General features: G+C 43.0%; 1 protein-coding gene across 1 annotated transcript in view; it reads right to left on the bottom strand.

Annotated features, from left to right (window-relative positions):
- Positions 1-3,479: 3,479 nt before the first annotated feature.
- TSPAN9 (tetraspanin 9) overlaps positions 3,480-22,992 on the bottom strand; it is a 170,287-nt gene continuing 150,774 nt past the window's right edge. Inside the window, exons 4-9 of the mRNA XM_066175355.1 lie at positions 14,482-14,673; positions 12,819-12,893; positions 11,269-11,370; positions 10,539-10,670; positions 10,335-10,418; positions 3,480-9,370 (exon numbers count right to left, since the gene is read on the bottom strand). Coding sequence (XP_066031452.1) covers positions 9,299-9,370; positions 10,335-10,418; positions 10,539-10,670; positions 11,269-11,370; positions 12,819-12,893; positions 14,482-14,673 — 657 coding nt within the window. The 3' untranslated portion in view covers positions 3,480-9,298. The remainder of the gene's footprint in view (positions 9,371-10,334; positions 10,419-10,538; positions 10,671-11,268; positions 11,371-12,818; positions 12,894-14,481; positions 14,674-22,992) is intronic.

Here is a 22,992-nt window from a genome sequence, read left to right as displayed (position 1 = left end):
CCACCGCAAATATGGCATTGGTCTTGAGATCTGGAGGAAACCGTAGGACAATATTATTTTACATTCTTTCCTTGAAAGTCTACATCCTCTTGATTTGTTGTTCAAGGAGCTGTTAGATGTGTCAGGTGATTTTTCTTAACCTGAATCTCCTGCATCCTTCTGTTTTCTAGAAGATCCTTTTCTAGCACTGTTTCTACTGTGCTTTCCCCAGCTATGCCTATTCTGCACCCTGTGAGAGATGGAAAAGGTCTGGGAACATCTCAGTTTTTTGATGCCTTTGTTTTTCCTTTTCTTTTTGGTGATACTGACTGAAAGTCATTGTCCCAAGCTGGACATGTTCTACCCCTTATTAGTGGAGAATAAAACACCCAAGAGACTTCCTTGTCTCCTTTCACTTTTCTTTCACATTCCTAGATTTTTTTTTCCCCCCCTGGTTGTCTTGCTCTCTGTCACTCTCATATCCAGTTCTTCACCATTACTTGATGCTTATAATTGCCAGTTGCCTTTCTGTCTCCTTTTATGGGTAGACCTAGCTCCACTATCCCTGGATTGTTTGTTTGAGGTTTTGTTGTTGTTTTTGTTTCTTTGATTTTTTGTCTGTGGGGGGTTTTTTTGGTTGGTTGGTTTTTTGTTGTTGGTTTTTTGGAGTTGGTTTTTTTTTTTTTTCTGCAGGGAGGAGGAGTCCAGGAAGTTTCCAGATCTTCAGCTGACATTTAGAGAATTTAAATACAAATAGATGCACTTGTAGCAGCTGCAGAAAGCAGAGAGCTTTTAGTTTGTTTGTCTCTGGAGATGAACATAGAAGACCCACCAGGAAGAACACTTTAATACTTGCACTAAATTTTAAGTCCTACCTTTTCTAGGCTGGCACAACATTGCTAACTGCAGCATTGCATAAAGACTGTTTACCTGAGTCAAACAGTCGGGGAATGAGATAACCTCAAAACCAGTGAGTCTGCCAGCACCAGCACAGCTTCTCAGATATGACACATGAACAGCTGCATGGGTCTGGTTCTCACTGACCCTGCAGTGCTGCTCCCTCTGTGTTGTTCTAATGACAGAACTTCACTCATCACCCTCCTTTCCTTATCTCCTGGTTTAAGAGACAGGTGTCTGCCATGGGAAGCTTCCTGGAATGGAAAATATGACCCACCTTCCCTCCAAATTACTAAAACTTTGAAATAACAGGGCTTTCAGGGAAAAGGAATAACAGTTCTTTACTAGAATAGCTATAATAAGGCGAACAACCAACCGCAGCAGCAGCAACAACAAAGAGAAGCAGGCACCCAGTGACAGCCTCTCTCGGCTGTCAGGCACGCTCCCCTTGGATGCAGTTCCGGTCACAGCCGGCAGGGGCGCTGCTGGCTCCTGGCCGGGCAGGGCGGGTGCGGTGATTCCCCTGCGGCTGCAGAGGACGCTGTGGCATGAGCTCAGCCGCCTCTCCTCGTGGCAATGGCGGCTCGAGCGAGGGGGAAGAGGGGAGATGGCTCCCCTTGCAAAACTTACCGGGAGCAGCCGGTCTCAGTGCCACTCCAGGTTACAAGCTGGTCTCTAGCAAACCACAGTGTAGCCCCATCTAGGGAAACACAGGTGGCCACTCCCCACACCACATGCAACCGCTCTCCCCTCCAGTCGCTGAGAGCAGAAGGGGCTGAGTCCAGCCCCTGACCCCCAGCCAAGTCTCAGTTAGCCTCCTGATCTCTCATGGGATCTCTGCATTTCCAAAGAGCAACCCCCAGCCAGAGAGCTCACTCTCCAACTACTAGCACCCCTTCTTCTTCAACTGCACCCCTTCTCCCTTCCTACCCCAGGACCATTTCAATGGAATTCCAAGATGTCCAGCTAGGTTTTTTGTCTTATAAGTATCATCCATTCATCATCACCAGAGCAGCAAATGGAGCAAAAATTACCTGAGAGAAAGAAAAAAAAGAAAGAAGCAGCCTAACCCCTAACACTTTCCTATGTGGAATATGCATAGCGTTTGTTCCTATGTACATGCCTGCAATGGACTCCATCAGCCTGAGATTTGAATATACACATTAGTTCTCTATAGAGAGAGAAAAGACTTACCTATAGCCTGATGCATTCCTCTCCCACTATTCACTGCAACCTATAAAAGGATGCAGGGATTAATTGCAATCTTGTTCAAGACTGGATATGGCATCCCTGTCCTCCTCACCTTCTAGTGAATAACACTTATGTAGGGAATGGCTTGTCCATCTTTGCTGCTTATGCTGGGCTGGACTATCTCTGAGGAGAAAGGAACATTTGCTTACTTTTGAGCCTGGTTACATTAGGCAGCACAAGCAAGTATCCATAGCTTCTTCTGTGTCTGGGGAATGTGGCGAGCAAGATTGGGATGATCAGAGACAACGCCACACTGCCAAGTGTGGGTTTAGGAGACTGTGTTTTTCTGGGAAGTCTGGAGAGGATAGGCATTCATAAGAAGAAGAGGAAAAACAACATTCCACATCTCTCTGGATCCTCATGATGTCTCCATCCACCAGCACTCAAATGATGTTTAAGAGTGTACTGGGGTCTGGCTGGGGTAGAGTTAATTTTCTTTGTAGCAGACTGTATGGTGTTGCATTTGGGATTTGTGACTAAACCTGACAACATACCTGTGTTCTGGCTATTGCTGAGCATTGCTTGCACAGCATCAAGGCTTTCTCTTCCTCCCACTCAGCCTCCCTCAGGGGTATTTGGGCATATACCAAAATATATATTTGCAGGACAGCTGACCTAAACTGACCCATATGATACTGTATGCTCTACAATATCATACACAGTAAGAGAAATTGAGGAGAGAGAGATTTTGGGAAGGCAGCCATTGCTCAGAGACTGACTGGACATCAATCTGCTTTTGCATCACTATTTTTGCCCCCTTCTTCTTTCCTTCAGTTAATAAACTGTATTTATCTCAGCCTTTGAGTTTTCTCACTTTTGCTGTCCCCGTCCAGCTGTGGTTTTCAGGCGGGAGTGAGTGAGATATTGTGTGGTGTTTAGCAGTGGGTGAGGGTCAACCTGCCACAAAGTGAGGAAGGAAAATCTCCAGTGTCTCTCTGGTGTACACACAGTCAGGCTTCCACAGAGCTACAGCACATTTCCATACTCAAATGTGCACACACATGTATCCAAGCTGTAATCCATGTACTCACCGCCCCACTGTTTACCTCAGGATGTGTGAACTGCCAAGGGATGCACCACAACCAGCTGCATCTGCACCACACCTGAGCCAGTGCTGGGACACTGCTTGGAGATTCCTTCTACAGGGTACAGAGGCACCCATCTACTGACCTTGCTTATACCTCACATGACCTCCTGATTGCAGGGAGGTTGGACTTGGGGCTGTTGCAGAGATCACCAAGGCATGTCTGGACTTCAGCCTGCTCCTCTGGCCTGCTCCTCCATGTGTGTACCAATGTTACTGTCAAGGGAGACTTAGGCAAACCAAGAGTGGCTACAGGGAACTGCAGCCCAGGTGCTGTTCCCCGTGGTCCTGCCAGTGGAAAGGCAAGGCTTCGGCAGGAGAGCCTCCAGTCCGTGGGTTAAGACCTGACTGCACAGCCAGCACTGCAGACAGACCTTTGGCTTTTATGGCAGTAGACCCCTGCTTTGAGGAACAAGGATGAGAGCATGTTTTCCAATGGGCTTTCCAGCCTAACTGGGAAAGCTCGCCCTATGCATATGCTGCAGGCAGTGGGGTTCTTCTAGTGTCTGTCCTCCTTCTGTGGCCCTCCAGTGGTAGTGTGCCCTCCTTCGACTCTTTTAACACCTGCTTCTTTCTTGGTCTCTGTGAAGCTACTCTCTGCTCTCTCAAGGTTCTTTCAGTCTTTCTGCTGCATTTTCTCACCTCTCCTTTCTGCTGTATGATCTCAGGGTCTCTTTCTTGCCTACCTTTTTCCACCTTTCTGAGGCTAATCCTTCACATTTGCAGACATTATGCTACTTTCTTCTCTGAGGTTCTTTCAGGCCTTCTTCTAATCTCTCAGTATCTGCGACGCTACTCTGTTCTCTGGGACTCTTCCAACCTCTCCACTTCCTCCCTAACCTCTCCAAAGCTGCTTTGGCTGTCTTTTAGTTTCTTCCTTCCTCTCACTGAGGGAACTTTGGAGCACTTTCAGTCTGCTTGTTTCATATCCCACTCACCCTTCAGCCCCTTTTTCTGAAGTTTGACTGTATTTTCTGCAGCTGTTTTAGTCTTCCTTCAAGGTTCATGGCATCTCAGCGGCTTCTCTTCTTTCTCCTGGGACATTTTCAGCCTTCATGCTTGTTTTTACCTTCTCCAAGGCTATTTTCTGTTGCTCTTTTAGCCTCTCTCCTCTCTTAGCAGTTGCAGGCATACACCTCTAGGGCACTTCCAGAATCTCTGATACTCTCTTGTTACTGTCAAAGTCTCTTGTCATTTCATCATGGTTCTTTCAGGCTTTCTACTAGTTCCTTTGCCTCTTTGAGGCTACCTTGTGTTCTCTGAGTCTTTTACAGATTTTTGGCTCTTTTTCCCTTCTTTGATGCTACTCTTTGGGGCTCTATCAATCTTTCTCCCCCTTTTTTTTCTTTTTTTTAATCTTCTCTTGAGGCCACCCTTGGTACTACTGAGTAGTCTGGGGGTTCTTTAATGGCTTTGATACTTTCTTCTTATCACTGAGCCTCTTCTGTACTCTCTGAGGGAGTCCTTTGCCTTAGCTCTTTCTTTCTTGGCCTCTGACACTGATGCATTCTGTTTTCTTGAGGACTTACAGGCTTTCTTCCCTTCCCTGAGGCTAGTTTATGCATTCAGAATCTCTTTCAGATTCTTGCTTTGTTCACTACTGCTTGACTCTTGTTTCATCTGGGGATCTTTCAGCCCATCTTCTACTTTCCTGGCATTTGGAGGGCTATTCTGTAATCATTCTCTATCTGAGTGTTAATCAATGTTTGCATTTTGTCTGAGACTCCTCTGTGTCCTCTGGATGTCTTTCAAGCTCTCTACTATTCTGTCCTCACTTCAGCTATTCTGTGTTCTCAGGGACCCTTGCAATCTCTTTCCTGTATCAGGCTCTCAAAACTGTTTTTCCATTATTTGGGGATTTTTCACACCTTTCTCATTTTTAATATTGCTTTGAAGGATGAGAGAGGACTGGGGAAGGTGGGGTGGAGGCAGGGGAGAGGAATCTTTTCACAAATGAAACAGCTTCAAGAGCTCTGGATTTCAACTGCAGTGGAGCTGGAACAGATCTCTGTGAGTCACCTTCTAGAATTTTTTTTGTCCCTTTCTAGTTTCGGTGGTGGAATTAGAAGACAAATGAGCTGAAAGAGGCACCTTTTAAAAAATCCTTTATTTTTATATCATCCTAGTAAAAATATTTTATATAAAGGCGAAAGTAGGTATTGCATAGAAGAAACACTGGTGCAAACATCACCCGGTGGGAATGGCATGTTGTTTCTTAGTGTCTACTCTCTACTGCACAACAGATGGCTAGCCCAGAGGCAAACATCTCCAGGTTTCCCCATGCCAGCTACAGGATGAAGCTGCTCAACTTATGGAAAGAAGTTGCATCAGAATTATGTGTGGCCTATTCCGTGCTGCTCCCCTCCCAAGAACCATCTGCTGGGAAAACATCCTTTTCCTCCTTGCCTTTTCTATGCCTGACCAAACGTCACGCAGGAAAGACCACGAGGATCAGTCTGGCTGCCTTCTGTGCTTGCACCCTCCCTGTGTGTGAGTTTGTATTTCATGCATAGAAATGGAGTGGGTGGACACAGGATAGAAGAGTTGGCCTAACGTAGCCATAGTCCAGGAACTCAAAGCATGACATATCCAAGGCATCTTCTCTCATCTTGGAGGCATTTATGTCACCGTCTGTCGGCATTTCACATGCTGCTTAGCTATGAGCACTTTTTTTTAATGCCTTCCACCTGGGCTTCCTGTAACAAACAGCCTTGGTACGACCAGGAATGAGCAGAATTCACGGCTAATTCACACTTCATCAGCTTTCAAATAGAGCTTCTTCAGGCAGTTCTCCTGTTTTGTCTCTGCATAAGTTCTATGGCAGCTCCCGAGCATGAAGGACAGTAAGATAGCAGGTATGCTACGGTCTGAAGGAACACTCAGAGAAACAGCACTTTCACAGATTTGAACTGTGCTTTCATGAATTAGAGATACAGGGAGGTATGCATTTATACAAATCAGTATTTGTGTATATTAAAGATACTTTTACTCAGTATCAGTTTTTATTTAAAAACATGCTAAAAACTTATAGTTAAATAATCAGAGTGACATTTGGGGAAAACACACAGGCAGCCACCCACCAGCATAAGCAAAAAAAAGTGCATACATACATGAGCCAAAGCTCCCATTGACCAGTTTCCAGGACAATTAGTGCCTTCTCTGACAAACTGCCTGCTGCAACCTCACACTTTCCAGAGCTGTTTTTTGCTGCCTGGAAAGTGGTATTACCTTTCTGCATCTTTGAAGATGTCTGTCATCACCTCCTACATCAGAGAGTCAGCTAGAGACACAAATCAGTCCTGCTTTTCACTCCTCTCCCGTAGGTGGCTTCACAGAGATGAATACATGAAGCTCATGTAACTATCTCACTTAATACTGTGCTTAAAATGCCTAAAGTAGTCATTAAAAAAAAGATTTCAGGATCTATGCTTCTAGATCGTGAAATGGAATGAAGCATTCTAGAAAAATAGGTTTGGATGGAAGGCAAAGTAGCTGAGTTTGCAACTACACATTTCATCTCTGAGTTACTCATAAACATCTTTTATTTCCTTATTACTTTCACTAATATATTTTACCATTTTTGTACAAAAACTGACTGCAGATTAAAATTGAAGATGCGGCAGGTACCACTGTGCGACCCAAAAGGACAGAGATGATGCTCCTACTCAGCCCTGCAGCTGGCTCTTTTTGAGCACCAGAAAATCTAGAGAAAGCTAAGCACCTCAGCCCAAAGAGAGAATGCAGTGGAGCCATCAGACAAAAACCATCCCGTCTTTTCTTGCAAAAATGGGAACACATCTTAGCAACTTTGGATACAGTCTTACATGTAGCAGCAGATACACTGGGCATCAGAGCCCCTTCTTCAAAGTGGAACAGCCATCTCCAGTGAGGCTCAGATGCTCCTGGTCCCAATTTTTGTTAGAAATGGAAGTAAAACTGGATTCAGTTTCTGTGCTTTCCCTCTGCTTCTTCCCTGACTCCTTCAAAGGCTATCCAAGTGAAATAGCTGAACCCATATGGCCGTGTCTGCTTCAGTGGGAAACCAGAGCCCTGTGAAACTTGGGCATTGTGCTCATATGGGCAAGGGCTGTGCTCTAAGAATAGTAACCTTCTTCTTCACTGCAACACCCAAATTCATCTCTATCTCCCACACATTCACACTCCTTCCTGTCACACTGATTTCATAGGAACTCAAAAAAATGACACATAGGTCAGACAAAACACTATTGCTGCCAGATGTACAGATGCATGCAGGACTTATTAGGAAGATAAATAGGGAACTAAAACCTCCCAGATACAAAGTAGCTCAACAGCTATTCCAGCCCACAAGGAAAAGATAGGCTGAATGATACAATGAAAATTACATCTTTTTAGAGCTTGAAGGATGAAATTCAGACTGGACATTAATTTGTTTACCAGAGGAGTAGTTTGAGATGGCATGGCTCTGAAAGGCACAAAATCTCCATCCTCAACAGTTTCTGAGACTCAGCCCAATAATGTCATAGTGAACCCCATCTCACATATGCGTCAATACCTCTTTGGGAGTGACGTTGGATGAGGTAACCTTTGAAGGTCACTTCTGACAGCTGTCCATGCAAAAAGCAGTGTTTCTTTCAGAGCTGAGTCAAGCCCTGACTGAAGTTTAATCAGAGCGTCCTCCATCGTCTGAGCCTTTCCTTCTTTCTTCACGAAACAGCAAAAACCTGTAACAATGGGCAAGTGGAGGCCCCTTGAATGAAGAAGCATTCAAAGTAGAGAAATACACGTTCAAGTTTTCTAACAGGAATGTTGGTAAAAATATGCATTGAGTAAACTACCCCAGTGGATGAACTTGGTGATCTGTCAGCAAAAACCAATTCTGTACTGAAGGTGAGCCAATACAGAGCATCTCCAAGTGCTGTTCTGGAAATTGCCCCTTTCCTGCATCATCTGGTCACTCATAATCAAACTGTCTTTTCTAGCTCAGGGAGACAGCTGTCTTTGGCCTGAGGAAATCCCTATAACAAAGGCCATGGCATGATAATGGTGCCATCAAATTGCCATCCCCTTCCTTCACATCCAGCAGCTTGCTGTGCCTTGGGCAAACTTTTTGAAGCAGACAACACAATCAGTGAAGTCTGCTGCCAGTAGGTCAGACTGCAATCTCTCTCCTTTGTGCCAGCAGTAACTTGCTTAGTCAGTACTTTTAGCTTTCAAAGTAGCATGACATAAAGCAGCCAGGCACTGCTTTGGGTGAGTAAAGGCATTGGAACTTTGCCTCGCAGGAGTAGGAAGCTCAGCATCTGGTCCAATGGGAAGGCTTTGCATTCCATCTGAGGAAAGAGTCTCTGATTTTAAAGGAAATACCTTTGTTACAGTGAGGGCATCAAGGCCCTGATAAAGGTAGGTGCTGCCTCCCCATGGACTTGAGAAAAGTTATGTCTTTGCCCACACCTACTGTCAACTTTGCAAAACATGTCCTCTGGAGATCGCACAGTGGTTCCCAAATTAATGTACAATAAATGTGTAAAACCAAAAACAGTAAGAAGTTATAAGTCAGGCAACTAAATTCTAAGCTATATCCATGATAATAATAATCATCATCATTAACATAATAAAAAAGTATACACCATAAGGTACAGGAAGCTGCAGAGCAAAGCAGCTCCAATTCCAAGGACTCTCAGTTAGAGTGGCTTTTCCGAGTCTTCCAGTAAATAGGACATAAGGGTTGAAAACCTAATGGAAGACTTTGAAGAATTCTCCCTTGAAGTCAGACACACATAATTTTCGCACATATTGCATGGATTAGTAGAGCAAAACATTTTCTTAAGTTAAGGAACATTCTTAGAGCAGATCTATGATTTCGTGTAGAAAATCCATTTGTTTGGGGAGTTTCCCCCCTCTTTGGCAAATAAATGGCAAATGTGAAACAGAAAAAAACGAAAGAGTCAAATAAGTTGTGATAATAACGGGACAAGTAACAACAAAGTGGATCTGTCAATGGGACGGATTTCCTCAGCAGGGCTAGGCATGATGCTCCTTGCAGTCATTCTTTGTGTTCATTTTATGATGAGACAGAAAGGTTGATGTGATAATGTTTCAGAGGCTTTAGGCATCATATTTTTTGCCAGTCCTGTGAATCTGCTGGAACAGTGTCATGGAGAAGGCCATGCCAAGAATCTGAAGGAAAACAAACAACAAGGGATTTAGTACAGGAAAGCTACCAAAACTGCACTGCTGACCTGTGCGCATGGCCCAGCTGTAGTTTGAACAGTCATTCTACACTAGCCATATTTCTCAAGCTTCAACACTGAGCAGTAAACCTGAATATATGTTGCTCAGGCACATAGTGATGTTCAGGGTTTTATCTGTCAGAGCACAGATGGAGGACAAAAGGCTCTCAGGGTTCTTTGTCATACGTGCAACAATTTTTTGGAATCAATAGATACAAGCCACTCTTCCCTTTGACCCAACAACTTGTGCTTGTTTAGTCAGGTAACTGTGACTGAAAAGATTAGATTCAGATATTCTCCCCCAAAAGTATGGCAGTGATAGAATCATAGAATATCCTGAGTTGGGAGGGACCCACAAGGATCATCGAGTCCAACTCCTGGCTCTGCACAGGATAACAAAAATCACATCATATGCCTGAGAGCATTGTCCCAAAGCTTGAACTCTGGCAAGCTTGGTGCAGTGACCACTTCCCTGGAGCAAGAACCCAAAACCATAACAGAATATTATGATACTTCTGCACTTGTTTTTTAAAACACATCAACCTCCTCAGTTCAGTGGCCATGATTTGACTAATTTGGGTAATTTCTAGAACTTGTTTCCAAAATAAAAAATCAACCAGTTCCTGAAAGGACAGCGTTAACAGATGGCTTAATATGGGAATTCCAAAGAGGTACCCTGAAGTCAAAACACGGGCAAACAAAACCCTAGTGCAGCATGTCTTCTTTGCAGGACTGACTACTGACCTGCTTCCTTTCTGAGCACATGGCCTTAAATGAACTCATAAAATAAATCTGACATTTTTGAAATAATATTCCAACTCAAGGCAGTTAAGCATCACTTTTCACACAGCAGAGTCAAGAATGCTGACAGCAAATCAAAGCCATGTTGAAAAACATCAGACCAGTATTACCTGCATTATGAGGACACACATCCCAATCGAACCAAGGACATGCTTATTGTCATCAAACCAGCTCATAACTTTCTCATAACATCCCTGAAATGATGAAAGATGAAAATTGAAACTCCGAGGTCACATTTTCTTTAATGTGCATTCCCTCTGTTTTACTCCTCCCCACCCCTATCTAAGATTTGACCTGGGCAAAGTGAGCCTTACTGTTTTCCACAGGGATTCAGTAGAGTTCCGTCCACAGTCTTGGGAGTTTTCCATACAACATCGGTCTGGAACAATGTTTTCTCCCAGCACTGGGTACCAATCCGTATAGTCATTCACACCACAGCATTTCATCTGTGCAGAAGTAAAGGATCAATAAATTAACTAGAACAATTTGTAAATCACGCACAACCGCAAACTTATATTTTCACTAAACCACTCTGTATTTTCAAAAAGGCCACCACAACACTTTTGTAGTTTTAAAGTGTTCTGTGGTTGCTGATCACCTAAGGCAAATACTTAAAAACACAAAGAAAAAACAAAATCAAAGAAAATAAATGGCTCCACACCCAAATCTTCTTGTCACAGAGACATGAGCCCAGCCATAAGGTAATAAGTCCGCAACTGCTAAAAGCAAAATCCGGCCAAATCTGCAGTGCCACCTATGCAGGTCTTGCTGCCTCTCTGCTCTTACAGATCATCTCTATGCCTCTGATAGCCACAGAGAATTCCAGACAGGCAAGCATCTTTCACCTTATGGAATACACTTTGATCCTGGGTTTCACAGTACTCCTAGGTTTCACAGTATTCGCTGCATATTCAAGAGTGCAAAACCAGAAATCAAAACCTGCATTAGCCATCTTTTAGACTAGGCATGGATGCCACACTTAACAGACTACAGCAGCCTTGATGACCAAATTGTTACTTATTTACTACTGAGAAAATATGTTACCTCTGCTTGAATGATATTCCATGCATTTTTCAGTCCAATATTATTTTCGGAATTGTATAGCTTCATACCTTCTTTCAAATCCTTCTTTGCACTCTCATTGACCTGCACCATGCAGAAGATAGAGAAAGTCAATGCACTGCTCTTGAGAGGAAAGGACCAAATGGTACAGACACACATATGGGATGTCCATCATTTACCTCCTCTCACCACAAACTTAACATGGGTAAAAAGCTTCAGGACACTCATAAATCATTGGGACCTTTAAGCAGCTGCCAAGGCCTAGTCTCTCCCTCAGATTGCAAAGCAGTGGGTTAATTCACTTGACATAGGAGACCTCTGCTAAAAGTCCATCATACAGTCATCATCTGATTCAAATCAGCTGAACATGAACAGCATCAATCTGCTGAGCTTGCTGTAACCTTGCCAGAGACAGCTGTTGGCAATACCCCACAGCAGCCTCTCCTGCCTGTGGCTTGCTTTAATTTGTTAAAATCACAAAACCAGAGTCCCAGCTTCCCAACCTTAGTGGAGTTACCGTTGCATGGGTTCAGGCAGGCTATAGTGAATAGCCAGTACAAAATCAGTTGAAAAAAGACATTATTGTTTTTCTCCTTGTGGGAGCAAGCTTGTAGGATTTATGACTTTCAAATGTGCTCTTCTTTCTTTAAAAGACAAAGTTGGAATGCTTAACAGGAGATCTGAGATGTCCCATTCCTTGTATTCATTTCAATCTGAGCCCAGAGTCCTGGATGCAGGTAGGAATGTACCTTGCCTCTGACAGTAGTGCACTCGTTGAAAAGAAAGGAATGGTCCTGGCATAAAGGTCAACAATATTATAAGATCTGTTTCATCCCTCTTTTACAACCCAGTCAAAGTCAGCAGTTCACCTCAGCTCCCTGAAAGTAGCTGGCATCATAATGACAGCCTAAGAAGAGATAAAGGTCCGGGCGGAGCTGTTTTAAACTGAGTCTGGACATATTCATACTGTAAGGTTCTGCCCTGTGTTTAGCAGAGGTCTCCAGTTCTCCAGTCACTTTTCCAGTGTTACTTTGTATCTGATGGGCCAGCCAGCTGTGCATACTTCACTTAGTCACTATGAGATAGCAGATTCCTACAGATGGGCTTGTATGAGAAACTGCCTCTTGGTCCATTCTGCACTCATGCCAAACTCTCTGGGACTGCCCAGTCAAGGGAGACAACTGGTGGCATTTGTGAATATCTTATGCCTCTCTCCTGCTGTCCTGTTCCAAGGGTTGGCCCTAAGAAGCTATAAGGTTTTAAGCAGGACACAACCCAGGACTAGAAGATTATCAGCTTCTTGCAGAGGCTCTGGACCATGGTTTTATTTCAGGGATTTGTCTCCTGCTTGTTCTCCTCATCACTTCCTCCTTCCCCTTCAGAAGCAGCTTACAACAGAGAGCCAAAATCTCAAGGTTAAAGCTTCACTGAAGTGAAGATCCAGGAGAACCCACATGCCTTCATCAGACAAAAAACTTAACCTGGTTTACATGCTAGTAAAGATAATTAATCTATATGGCATATTTGCTTACCTTGTCCATATAAACAAAGAATAAAATTACTAGTATCAGCTCTGCCAGGAGAATTATCAGCAAAACGACGAAAAACTAGAACAAAGAAAAAAGAGATGGTGTATACACACTTGCCAACTAGAGAGTAAACCTGGAGCTGCTAGAAACAATGAAGACGATAGGCTTACTACCAGTTTGCAGGTTTCAGCCATGCTTTTGTCTTGCTCCTTTTGACTGCTGTCACAGCACACAGTCCCGGGAGTCTCTTTCCTTCACACGGACTACAGGACAGATGCTAAATCCCTTAGCGCAAAGATCAATGTGACGTGCCTCAGAAATTATTCCCTAGCAGATGGGCTTGAACCACATGTGACTGTTGGAATAGTCATCATATTACTCAGCACTTCTAGTCCCAGCTCTGTATCTGAAATCTCTTGATCTGCAGAGGCATCCCAAGTGTGAGTTCTAGTAGTTTCTTGCTACTTTTCATGCCCAGTGTGCATTTCTTTTGGTGCCTTTATGCCTTAGCGGACTCCAGACAGGCATGACACCTGACCCCCAGACACTGGCGAAGAAGCAGGAAGGAGCACAGCTAGCTCTGCAACTGGAAACTCATGACAGTCATGATAGTATCAAATGACTTCTGCAGAGCCTTGTAGGAATATAAAATCTTTTTTTAAAAAAAATAAGCTGGTGTTGCAGTTAGTATGGATGAATCACATGGACTTCAACACTAATCTCTGCTTTCCTAGCTGTGCAGCACACAAAACCAAGCAATCAGCAAAAAATAGGTGCACGTTTTGCCTCCAGTTTAATTCTCTAAGGTGGTTTAAGGAATTCTGCCCAGCTGTTCCCCAACGTCATATAACATAGAGTTTTGCACAAGGAAAATACGCTCCTTAATGTCACAGCATCTGGATTTGTAAGCTGTGACTGAATTGGGACCTGTCTGCCTTGAAAGCCCTCCTCCCACGTTCTGCCATGATACCTCTCTCCTTGTAGGGAGGGTTCTCTTCCTCTCAGAATATTTTTTGGAGGGGGATATTTATATGGGAGGGTATTATATATTCCCCCATATAACCTCCCATCATTAGTCAGGGAAGCTAATGATGAAACCTTCTGGGTTTATGCAAGAAGAGCCACACTGTGTTTTCTGAGAGGGGTTCCCAGCCTCTTGTGCTTCAGTGCCGGTCACAGAATTTCAAGGGTCAGACTATTTATTTTTTATTGATAAGGCCTGGCAGAGACCTTGACTTCTTAACTTTGGCTCAGATGGTTTCCACCATCCTCTGACAAAGGCCTTAGATAAGGGCAATGTAAAAATAGCCATGAGAGACTTTGAGCAGGTCTGTGCCTACGATTTTTTTCCTTCCAACAGACATTTCCAGAAGGGCTATCCAGGTTGATCCTACAGTTCATGCTTAATCCTTCAGAGGTAACTGATAGCAATTTGCTTTGCTACCTAATACATCAGGGCACATAGTAACAAGGACACATTTGCTAATACACCATTGATATCACTGTGACCAGTGCTGTGGGATGTCACACTGCAAGTCTACAGAAGACTGAAAGCCAAGGGCAATGTCACAGTGAGCCACAAGACTATTTTGCACTGGTCATTCAAATAAAATAATAACAAGGCAACAGCCACTGTTCTTAGTGAAAAGGAGTATTGATGTCTTACGCTCAACAGGAGGCACTTGTTTTCCTTGATAGCACCTAGGCAGCCCAGGAAGCCGGTCACCATGATCACTGTGCCAATGGCAATGACGAGGTTGGCAGCTGAAAGCGATGGAAAGCTGGGAGAAAATGTGGCGAAGTTCCCTTGTGACACTGAGAGCCAGATGCCCACGCCCAGCAGACCACAGCCACATAACTGCAAAGAGACAAACAAAGAAAGGTTTCACCGTTAACATAAATGTCACTGTCTCCTTCCCCCGAAACTCTGAAAAGAAAGAATTTCACAAGCAAGTTCTCAGGTGTTCTACAGTAATGCTCTCAGTGGCTTGATGCTGAAACAAAGTGAAATTATATGTTCTTATGTTGACTTGGTCATGTCACCTGTACTTAAAATTCTATTTAAAAGCCACTGGGTGGCAGAATTCTCTTCTGAGAGACTTAGCACATGAAACCAGGGCTACCCATTGATCTTCCAACAGCAACCCAATGCAATTTTTCTCTATGAAAATAAAAAATATTATTTGAAAGAATGCTCCATTGCACTTATTTGTGCAGTCATCTGCAATGTCCCAGAGTATTCAGCCCTGTATTGCCTCATCCTAGGAAAGACAAGGAAGTCCTGAAGACATTTACAATCAAAAGCATCATTTCAGTAAATATTTGCCACAAAATGCACAGTCGCAGTAGCCAGGTTGGGTTTTAGTTCTCACTGCTTTAGTGTTGATAGCTAGCGTTCACAAAATGTCACCAAAATCAGATTTCTAGGTACATTATCTACAGGAAGATCAAGCCGTATGCAAGATGCTCACAGGCATTCCCAAGGGAAAGCAGAGTAACACATGCATTGGGTAACAGAGAAAACATGATTCTTGTAAGGAGACTGGGAAGCACCTCAGCTTCCAAAACTCAACACACAGTAACTCCACAGAGTGGGTTGGGAAGCTTTGCATCACCAGGTATGGATAAATGTCACAACATCTTTGTCCTATAACAGAGCTGGATACAGCTGCAGCAGGAATGTGTGTAGCAGGAAAAAGTCAAACACCTGCTATCCCTATGTAAAGACCGTTACAAAACATACACTCATGTGGCAGGAGAGGACTTTTGCTTCTTCCCTCAAATTTGTCCTCTCCACTTAATAATCTTGAATTGATTTCTCATTGCCTTTCATGGTATCTCAGCAAGGTCAGTGTGAACTTGGAATAGTAAAGACCTGTGGGGGGATGCAAAATTGAAGCCTCCTGATATTCTGCTGCAGGACCCAGTGGACATGGCCACAGGTTTAAACTGTCTGCAGCTCATAGAATCAGTCACCCTATTGCTCCTGCTTTAAATTTCATCTACTCTGTCCTTGAATTGCTGCAGTTTTGGTGCCTCAAGCTCTCTCAGGAATCCACCCCATGGTTCAGCTGTTTCCACCATCAGATGAGAACTGCAGGCAGTTGCTGGGGCCAAGGGCTTAATGGTTCAGCAGGTCAGAAACAGCTCTCACCACACAACATTCATTTAAGGTATTAAATGGCATTTCTAAGCTGCCAGGGCTGCCACTGCCATTAGCTGATGGCACTTTAATCAATGACTTCTTGACACTCCATGCGTGAGACTGTAAATGTTTCCAAAGAAGTTTCTACCAAAGACCAAAACTGTTCAGTGTAACTTTCCACCAGATCCTGAATTCACACTTTAAAGGTCATTCACAAGTGTGTTCCTTGGACCTTCATACTCTATTAAGTCCAGAAATCACAGCCCTAGTTCAAGTGTTTTGAAAGAGAGCAATGAATTCTGGAATCATTAGGCCAAAAGCAATAGGTCATTGCAGATAAACAAGGTGGTGGTTAGAGCAAGGTCAGGGAAAAAGGCTTACAGAGGAAGGACAAGAAGGAGTACATATGATTAATACAAAGCTCAGCCCATAAAGAATCACACCTCAGAATCCAACACCAATTATGAGATTGTAGCAAAAGAGACAGAAGAAAGAAGCCCTAACCAGCATCTCTTTACCATTTGAAAAACTTCTGCAGCACAATTCTTGAAAGAGATTTGGTCTAGAAGAGAAGGGTGGCTAGGAAATTATTCCAGAAGGTTCATGTTTATGTTTACTTAAAAAAAGTTAGAAGCACCCAATTGCTTAAATGAGGGAAGGCAGAGATACCGTCAAGTTATAGGAAATCAGGAAACGAACACGTGCTCCATGGGATAGACATGAAGATAAAAAAAAACCCCAAAGCAGAAGGAGAAGCAAAGCTAGAAAGCAGAAAAAGACAGATGACCTCTGTCCCTTTGGCAGGGTCTCAGTTCAGGAGACCCTCTACACACACTTCCATACAGGGCATATAATTTCTTCACTTGCTTGTGGTAGCCACATTAGTATTTTGGTAAAACTCAGGAGCAAAACACTTGGCTTTTGTGGCAGAAGACCATTCACCTGCACCTTCCCGTTTCCACAATGCCTTGAGCAGGGAAGAAGCATTGACACTTGATGTGAAATGTTTGCAAAAAAAGTCTGGTGGATTTGCAACACACCTGTGCTGTCCCAAGGCAGAGCACTATGGAGAGGAATGTCAGACATATGAGCACACCAGGAGCAGAGTCCTTTACAAGGTGAAATGAAGTGGAATGTCAGCTTACTGAGGCTACAGACTCACCCACATTTGCCATTTCTTCCTGCAATTCTGAAGTCCTGCTGAAGACAGTAATGGAGTAACTTCTATCCAACTGTTGTAGTGATTGAGCTGACACACCAAAGTGCACAATGTGATTAAAACTCCGTTCAGAGCTTTCTGACAACATGTAAGAGAGTGGTACCACAATCATGCCACAGTGTCTGCACTGGTCACACTCTCGAAACAACTCACTCTAAAGCTAAGGAAACTTCCTTTCACATACCTTCTACCTCCCAAAGTAAGATTTATCCACCCCTAAATTACAATGAAAGTTCAGATTACATAAAACATCAGGTGATGGAGTGACTGTTAAAGGCTGATCTATGCGATTGGGATTCTCTAGTGCCTGGAGAGTAAAAGGTCAGAAAGAGCTTTGATAAAAGACACGACGACCTAAAAACTTCCACAAGGTGGCATCCCATACCAAATAGCACTGAAAGTTTAAGACAAATTTTGTATTTCTTCTCTCCACAGCTCCTCGATTTTTGTGCTTTCTTCTCTTTTTTTTTTTTTTTTCTCTGCCATTCTTCTGCATAGCAGTACTGATGATGCTAAAATTTATGTTTTAAGCTTCAGGTCCCATGACAAATGCTTTTTTCACTCGTGCTTCTTTAAAAAATCCGAAGTAATTCTACTGACATGGGACTTAATTGCATACAACCATACCAACCAAAGCTTGCCAGGATTCTAGCAATAAAATACCTTTCACTGACACTTTGTTCTGTACCAGTCTCATTTTTTATACAACAAGAACACTACAAAAATGCTCTGACATCTATTTCTTCTCACAGGATCTTTCTGTTAGGAACAACTGAATCCTGGAGTGTGAAAGCACAAGTATGTATCAAGTCATTAATTCCTTTTTCACCATATAATTAAATAATTTATGCTGCTTGGTATTTAATTGTGTGAGAGTGATGGCACTGATATTCCTTCCCCAGAGAAATGGTTCAACAGAGTAATAAATTTCACTGGATTTTTCTTCTCAAAAAATGTTGGCTCGTTTCCCTCTCATGATTAGAAATCATCATCCTCTAGGCAACCATCAAATCTCTCCTTCCCCTGGTGTTTATGTCACTGCAGAATACTATCATAAAGTCAGTCACTTTTACTTATAGGGCAATTTATCCAAGCTATGGTACACATATTTTGAGCTTAAAAGTGGAAGGAACACCTGTGTTCCTCACAGGTTCTCCCACACTTTGAGTTCTCTGCAGTACCTCAACGTCTATCTCTCTTCGCCACTGTGTCCAGAAAACATAAAGCATTCTAGGAAACATTGAATCTCAAATGCTTTGAGGGAAATTAGAACTCCAGATAAACTCAGAGAGAAAGAAACCTCAAAACAAGCCTTTCCCTATCACCAGAATAGGAATGAGGCTCATTTATTTTATTCTGCGTTTTTGAGCATTGTGTGAACTAATACAATAACGCAAACTTTCACAGTAGAGCATTTTACCCAGGTTTAGCTGCCTTTACCATAAAAAGATACAAGGAAGAGTTTTACAAGACCCAGGAAAGGACAACACAGATGGTCAGAGGTATGCCAAGACTGACATATTGTACAGAAGGAGATTATGCACAGGATTATCTAGCCTGGGAGGAATTATTAGACAGGATGTGAATGAAATATTCACAACTCTAGAGGTCAGTAAGAAAACCAAACACCCCGTGTCTCAGTCCTTTCCAATAATAGGAGCAAGGGGAATAATAGCAAGCATTTGTAGTACATTTTGCTTCACACAACTGAGAAGCAAATTGATGAATTATGCCACAGCTGGTTACAAGAATCAAGCATTGTGCCCACTATTATCAATAAGGGCTAGATAATTTTTGATAATGGTAACAGCATTTGTGGTTTCTTAGCATCTACACAAAAAATAACATTTTGTGCTTCTCAGAGTAAGATAATGTGTGCAGAATCCAGCAGAACTACCAAGAGGCAACAGCCTGGGGTAAAGAAGGGATAGGAAATGCCATTCTGGTAATGTTTATTAACTGAATAACATTGATAGACTTGCCCTTGAAGTCATTGAACAGCATCAGAAAAAGTAATCTGATAAGAGAGACACTACCAAGACGAAAAGGGGTGAGGTCATATTCTTCTTGACTTCTGCAGTTATTCCATCCCATGCAAAGAATGTGTGATGGAAAAGGAGCACCAATAGGTGTGTGTGAGAGAAAGAGTTTGTTCTTGACATCAGACTTTCTGGTGCTGCTTAAACACCAGGAGTGCTATTAACACACTTGGAATAGAACAGAGACATTTAGAAACCAAATAATGAGAGACAACCACAAGGGACAAAAAGAAGCAAGTGTATCAGTTTGTACTCCACCTCGAATAACATGCCCTGGGCCATCTGTGGCCCAGTTACAGAGAACAGAAAGCTCCCCACCTTCCTCTGTGCTGTTAGAACAGGAGATCTTGCCTGAAGCAAAAAGGATACAATGAAAAATACACGGTACAGCTTAAATATGGCCCCATAAAATGGCAAAAAGCACAGGGGGTTTGTTAAAAGGAAATACTGACAGTATGACTGCAAAAAAAAAGTGTCAGTGCCGGGAACTGATTTCAGGACAACTGCAGTGACAAAAAGGCACCCTGAATTAGGTTTTGACAGACTTCTATTGAAACAGAAAGTCAACAGGAAGATGACTTGCACCAAAAGGACAAGCATGAAGAAGCCACGAGGACAAGCAGAAGGCACCACCAAAGCCTAGCACAGAAAGGTTTTTGAGTGTCTAGGTGGCTCTTAAAACCTTCCCCTTTGTTGGGGTCCACAACACTTTGGAAAAGCTGCCAATAATATTATCCTTTTGTTTGATAAGTTCCACAAGATAAAGGTGACCTTTCTCAGGTCTTCTTTTCAAGACAGAGAGATTTTCCACCATTTCTCCAACTGACTCTCAGACCAGTCAGTGTGCAGATGAGATAAGGAAGACAATGGGCCTTATGAAGTAGCAAAGTCTTCTCACTCTGATCCTGGAGTTTGGGGGATTTTTGTGTGTTTTGGGGTTTTTTTTTAGTATTTTCCCCTCTCCTTCATTTATGGTATCTTAATGTATTACAGATCAGAATAACTGTTCTGGAAGGAGGCAGGGATGAGAACTACATGGTTTCGACCACTTCAAAACACACTCCAGAACAGAGATAGGCTTTCTGCAAATTAAGTTTTTGGATGCCAATCACCAACTTTGGATTTGGGTGGTTAATCCATCTCTGGAAAGGGCTGGTGCTTAAAGGAGATTTTCAGGTAAGATTAGATACATTTTCCTGCACTCTCTAGATTATCCAGAGGATTAATCAAAACCGGGACTTAACAGCTGACAATCTCAGAGGTCTCTTGCAAAGCAAGATCATCTTCTAAATATGATCTAAAATATAGCAAGGACACCAAAACCTGAAAAGTTCTTCAGCCATATACTAGAAAATGAGAATAGAGTATGGAAGTAGGTGAACACACTCAAATAAAACCTACTTAGTGCTACTGCCATAACAATGTGGCAGATTTAAACTCCTCTACAACATACCTATGAACAGAGCAGTGATGGAAGACAAGGAAATCATTTTGATGTCTTCTTTGAGTCTATTTCTGTAACAGCTGTACTGACAGCCTGTGTGTAATAGAAGGTACAGAACTGGAATTTGTGCAAATGCTGAGTTTCCTTAACCCATCTGCCAGAGAAAGCATTTATCGTCTTCCTAGAGTCATTCCCCCAAGCTGTTCTCCTGGGATGGTCCTGACAAACTCAAGTGAGGCATCAGAGACTGTGATCTTCTGTGGAGCAAGCAGAGGGACAGCTATCCTGAGGAGCATTACATTCTGACACTTTCATCAGCTGGTGTTTCTGAAATGTGTAAATATGCACCCAGAAGTCTTAAGCTTTGGCTTGGATGCTCTTCCCTGGTCACTCTGGAGTCTTCAACAAAGGATGTGTTCTGTAAAAGAAAGTTGTAAGACCTGGGTTTGCTCTGTTTGTCAAGGACAGCTTAAACTTCTCTTTAGTTGAAGGGCAGCTCGGGTACTTCAGGTTGCACTTTAGGAGAAACTTTCACTGAGAAATTAGCACAGCTCTGGAAGAAGTTGCCAAGAAGGTGGCAAAATCTCCAGTCACAGAGATTTTCAGTGCTTTGCTACAGGCAGTCATGGTTGACCTGAGCTAGCACTAGCAGCAGCACCACTTGGTATGACTTGCAGAGATTCCTGTCAAGCAACATTTCTGATTTTATAATTTCCTCAGCTACCATGTTCTTCCTAATTTGTGAAAAATACAGCAACCATGTCATTTCTAATGAACACAATAAATCTCTTTCCTGTGGAAGCCCTATGGGGAGAACTCTCTTGCCATGCTGGGAAATCAGCACACTTGTGTGTGTCTCTAGTGCCTTTACATTTTATGGCAGGGAGTTGCCATTTTGTTTACATTTAACAAATGCTGCCACTCTGTGATTAGCTGAAAACAATTATGAAATTGACAAAACATTCTTTAGTAAGAGCTAATGAAACAAATAATTCAAGTGTAAACATAAACAACAGTAAAAGGCTGTTTTGTTATCCCCCACTTTATGAGACTGCAGAACAAGCCCTGATATGTCTGAAGTGGGGGAAGACTTCAAGAAGGTGGAAGGGAAGCAAAAGGATGATGGACACAGACACGCTGAGATGTGCTCAAATGTTACAGACCCCACCTACTGGGCCAATGCTGTTTAACCTCTTCATTAATGACCTGGATGATGGGACAGAATGTTCCCTCAGCAACTTTGTAGATAAACTCGAGTAGCTGACACAGCAGATGGCAGAGCTGCCCCTCATAGACACCTGGACTGGATGAAGAATCAGAGAGAACATCTTAAGAAGTTCAGTAAGGTGGAATGCAGAGTCCTACACCCAGAGAGGAATGACCTTGTGCACCAAGACACACCACGGACTGAGAAGTTGGGAAGCAGCTCTCCAGCAGAGGGCCTGGAGTCCTGGTGGACAACAAGCTGATCAGAAGCCAGCAACACAACCACAAAGCAAAGCAGGCCAAGAGCACCCAGGGCTGCACTAGGAAGAATGTGTCTGGCAGTTTTGAGTGCTATCCTTTTCCCCTGCTCAACACCAGTGAATCCAACGAAACTGGAATGCCATGTCCAGTTCTGGGCTCCTCAATACAAGACAGACATTGGTGACCAGTAAGGGAAAGGAGCCTCTTAAGAGGCTGAGAGGCCTGAGACTGTTTGTCCTCAAGAAGAGGCTCAGGGGGTTCTTACTGATCTGCATAAATACCTGATAAAAGGCATTGAAGAACAGGGAGCTGCTCTCCTCTTAGGAGTGCTCAGTGACAGGACAAGATGACCACAAATTAAGACACAAAATTCGATGCAAGACCTGTGAGGGGGACCAAACACTGAAGTAATGTTTTCAGAGAGGCTGAGGAGCTTCCATCTGTGGAGATATTCCAAACCTGACTGGACATTCTACAGTCTGTCTGTTGACTAGAGTCTCTACACTCTCTGTTCTATCTGACTCTGCTCAAGCAAGGGACAGCAGATAATATGATCTCAACATGTCCCTTCCTACCTCTTCCACTATTCTGCTAGGAGATAAGCTCTCAGATATGAATTAATAGCTATATTCCAGGTGTATTCTCCACTATGCACACATACCCACCCTTTTTCCCCCTCAGTATCCAGTGTCCACCTGAACAGGTAAGAAATAAACTCATCCAATTAGTCACAGCTTGTGTCCAAGACAAGCACAGCCCTGATTTGCCAATGATTGTCATTAATAATTTGGGGGTAAACACCTCATTCATGAAATTTCTGAGTGATAAATTGTCAGTATTTATAACTAAGTGTGGAGATATGT

This window comes from Chamaea fasciata, unplaced genomic scaffold (genome assembly GCF_029207755.1).
Source record: "Chamaea fasciata isolate MVZ Bird 193981 ecotype frontalis unplaced genomic scaffold, bChaFas1.0.hap1 SCAF_2, whole genome shotgun sequence".
Lineage (NCBI taxonomy): Eukaryota > Metazoa > Chordata > Aves > Passeriformes > Sylviidae > Chamaea > Chamaea fasciata.
This window is presented reverse-complemented; position numbering and strand designations above follow the sequence as displayed.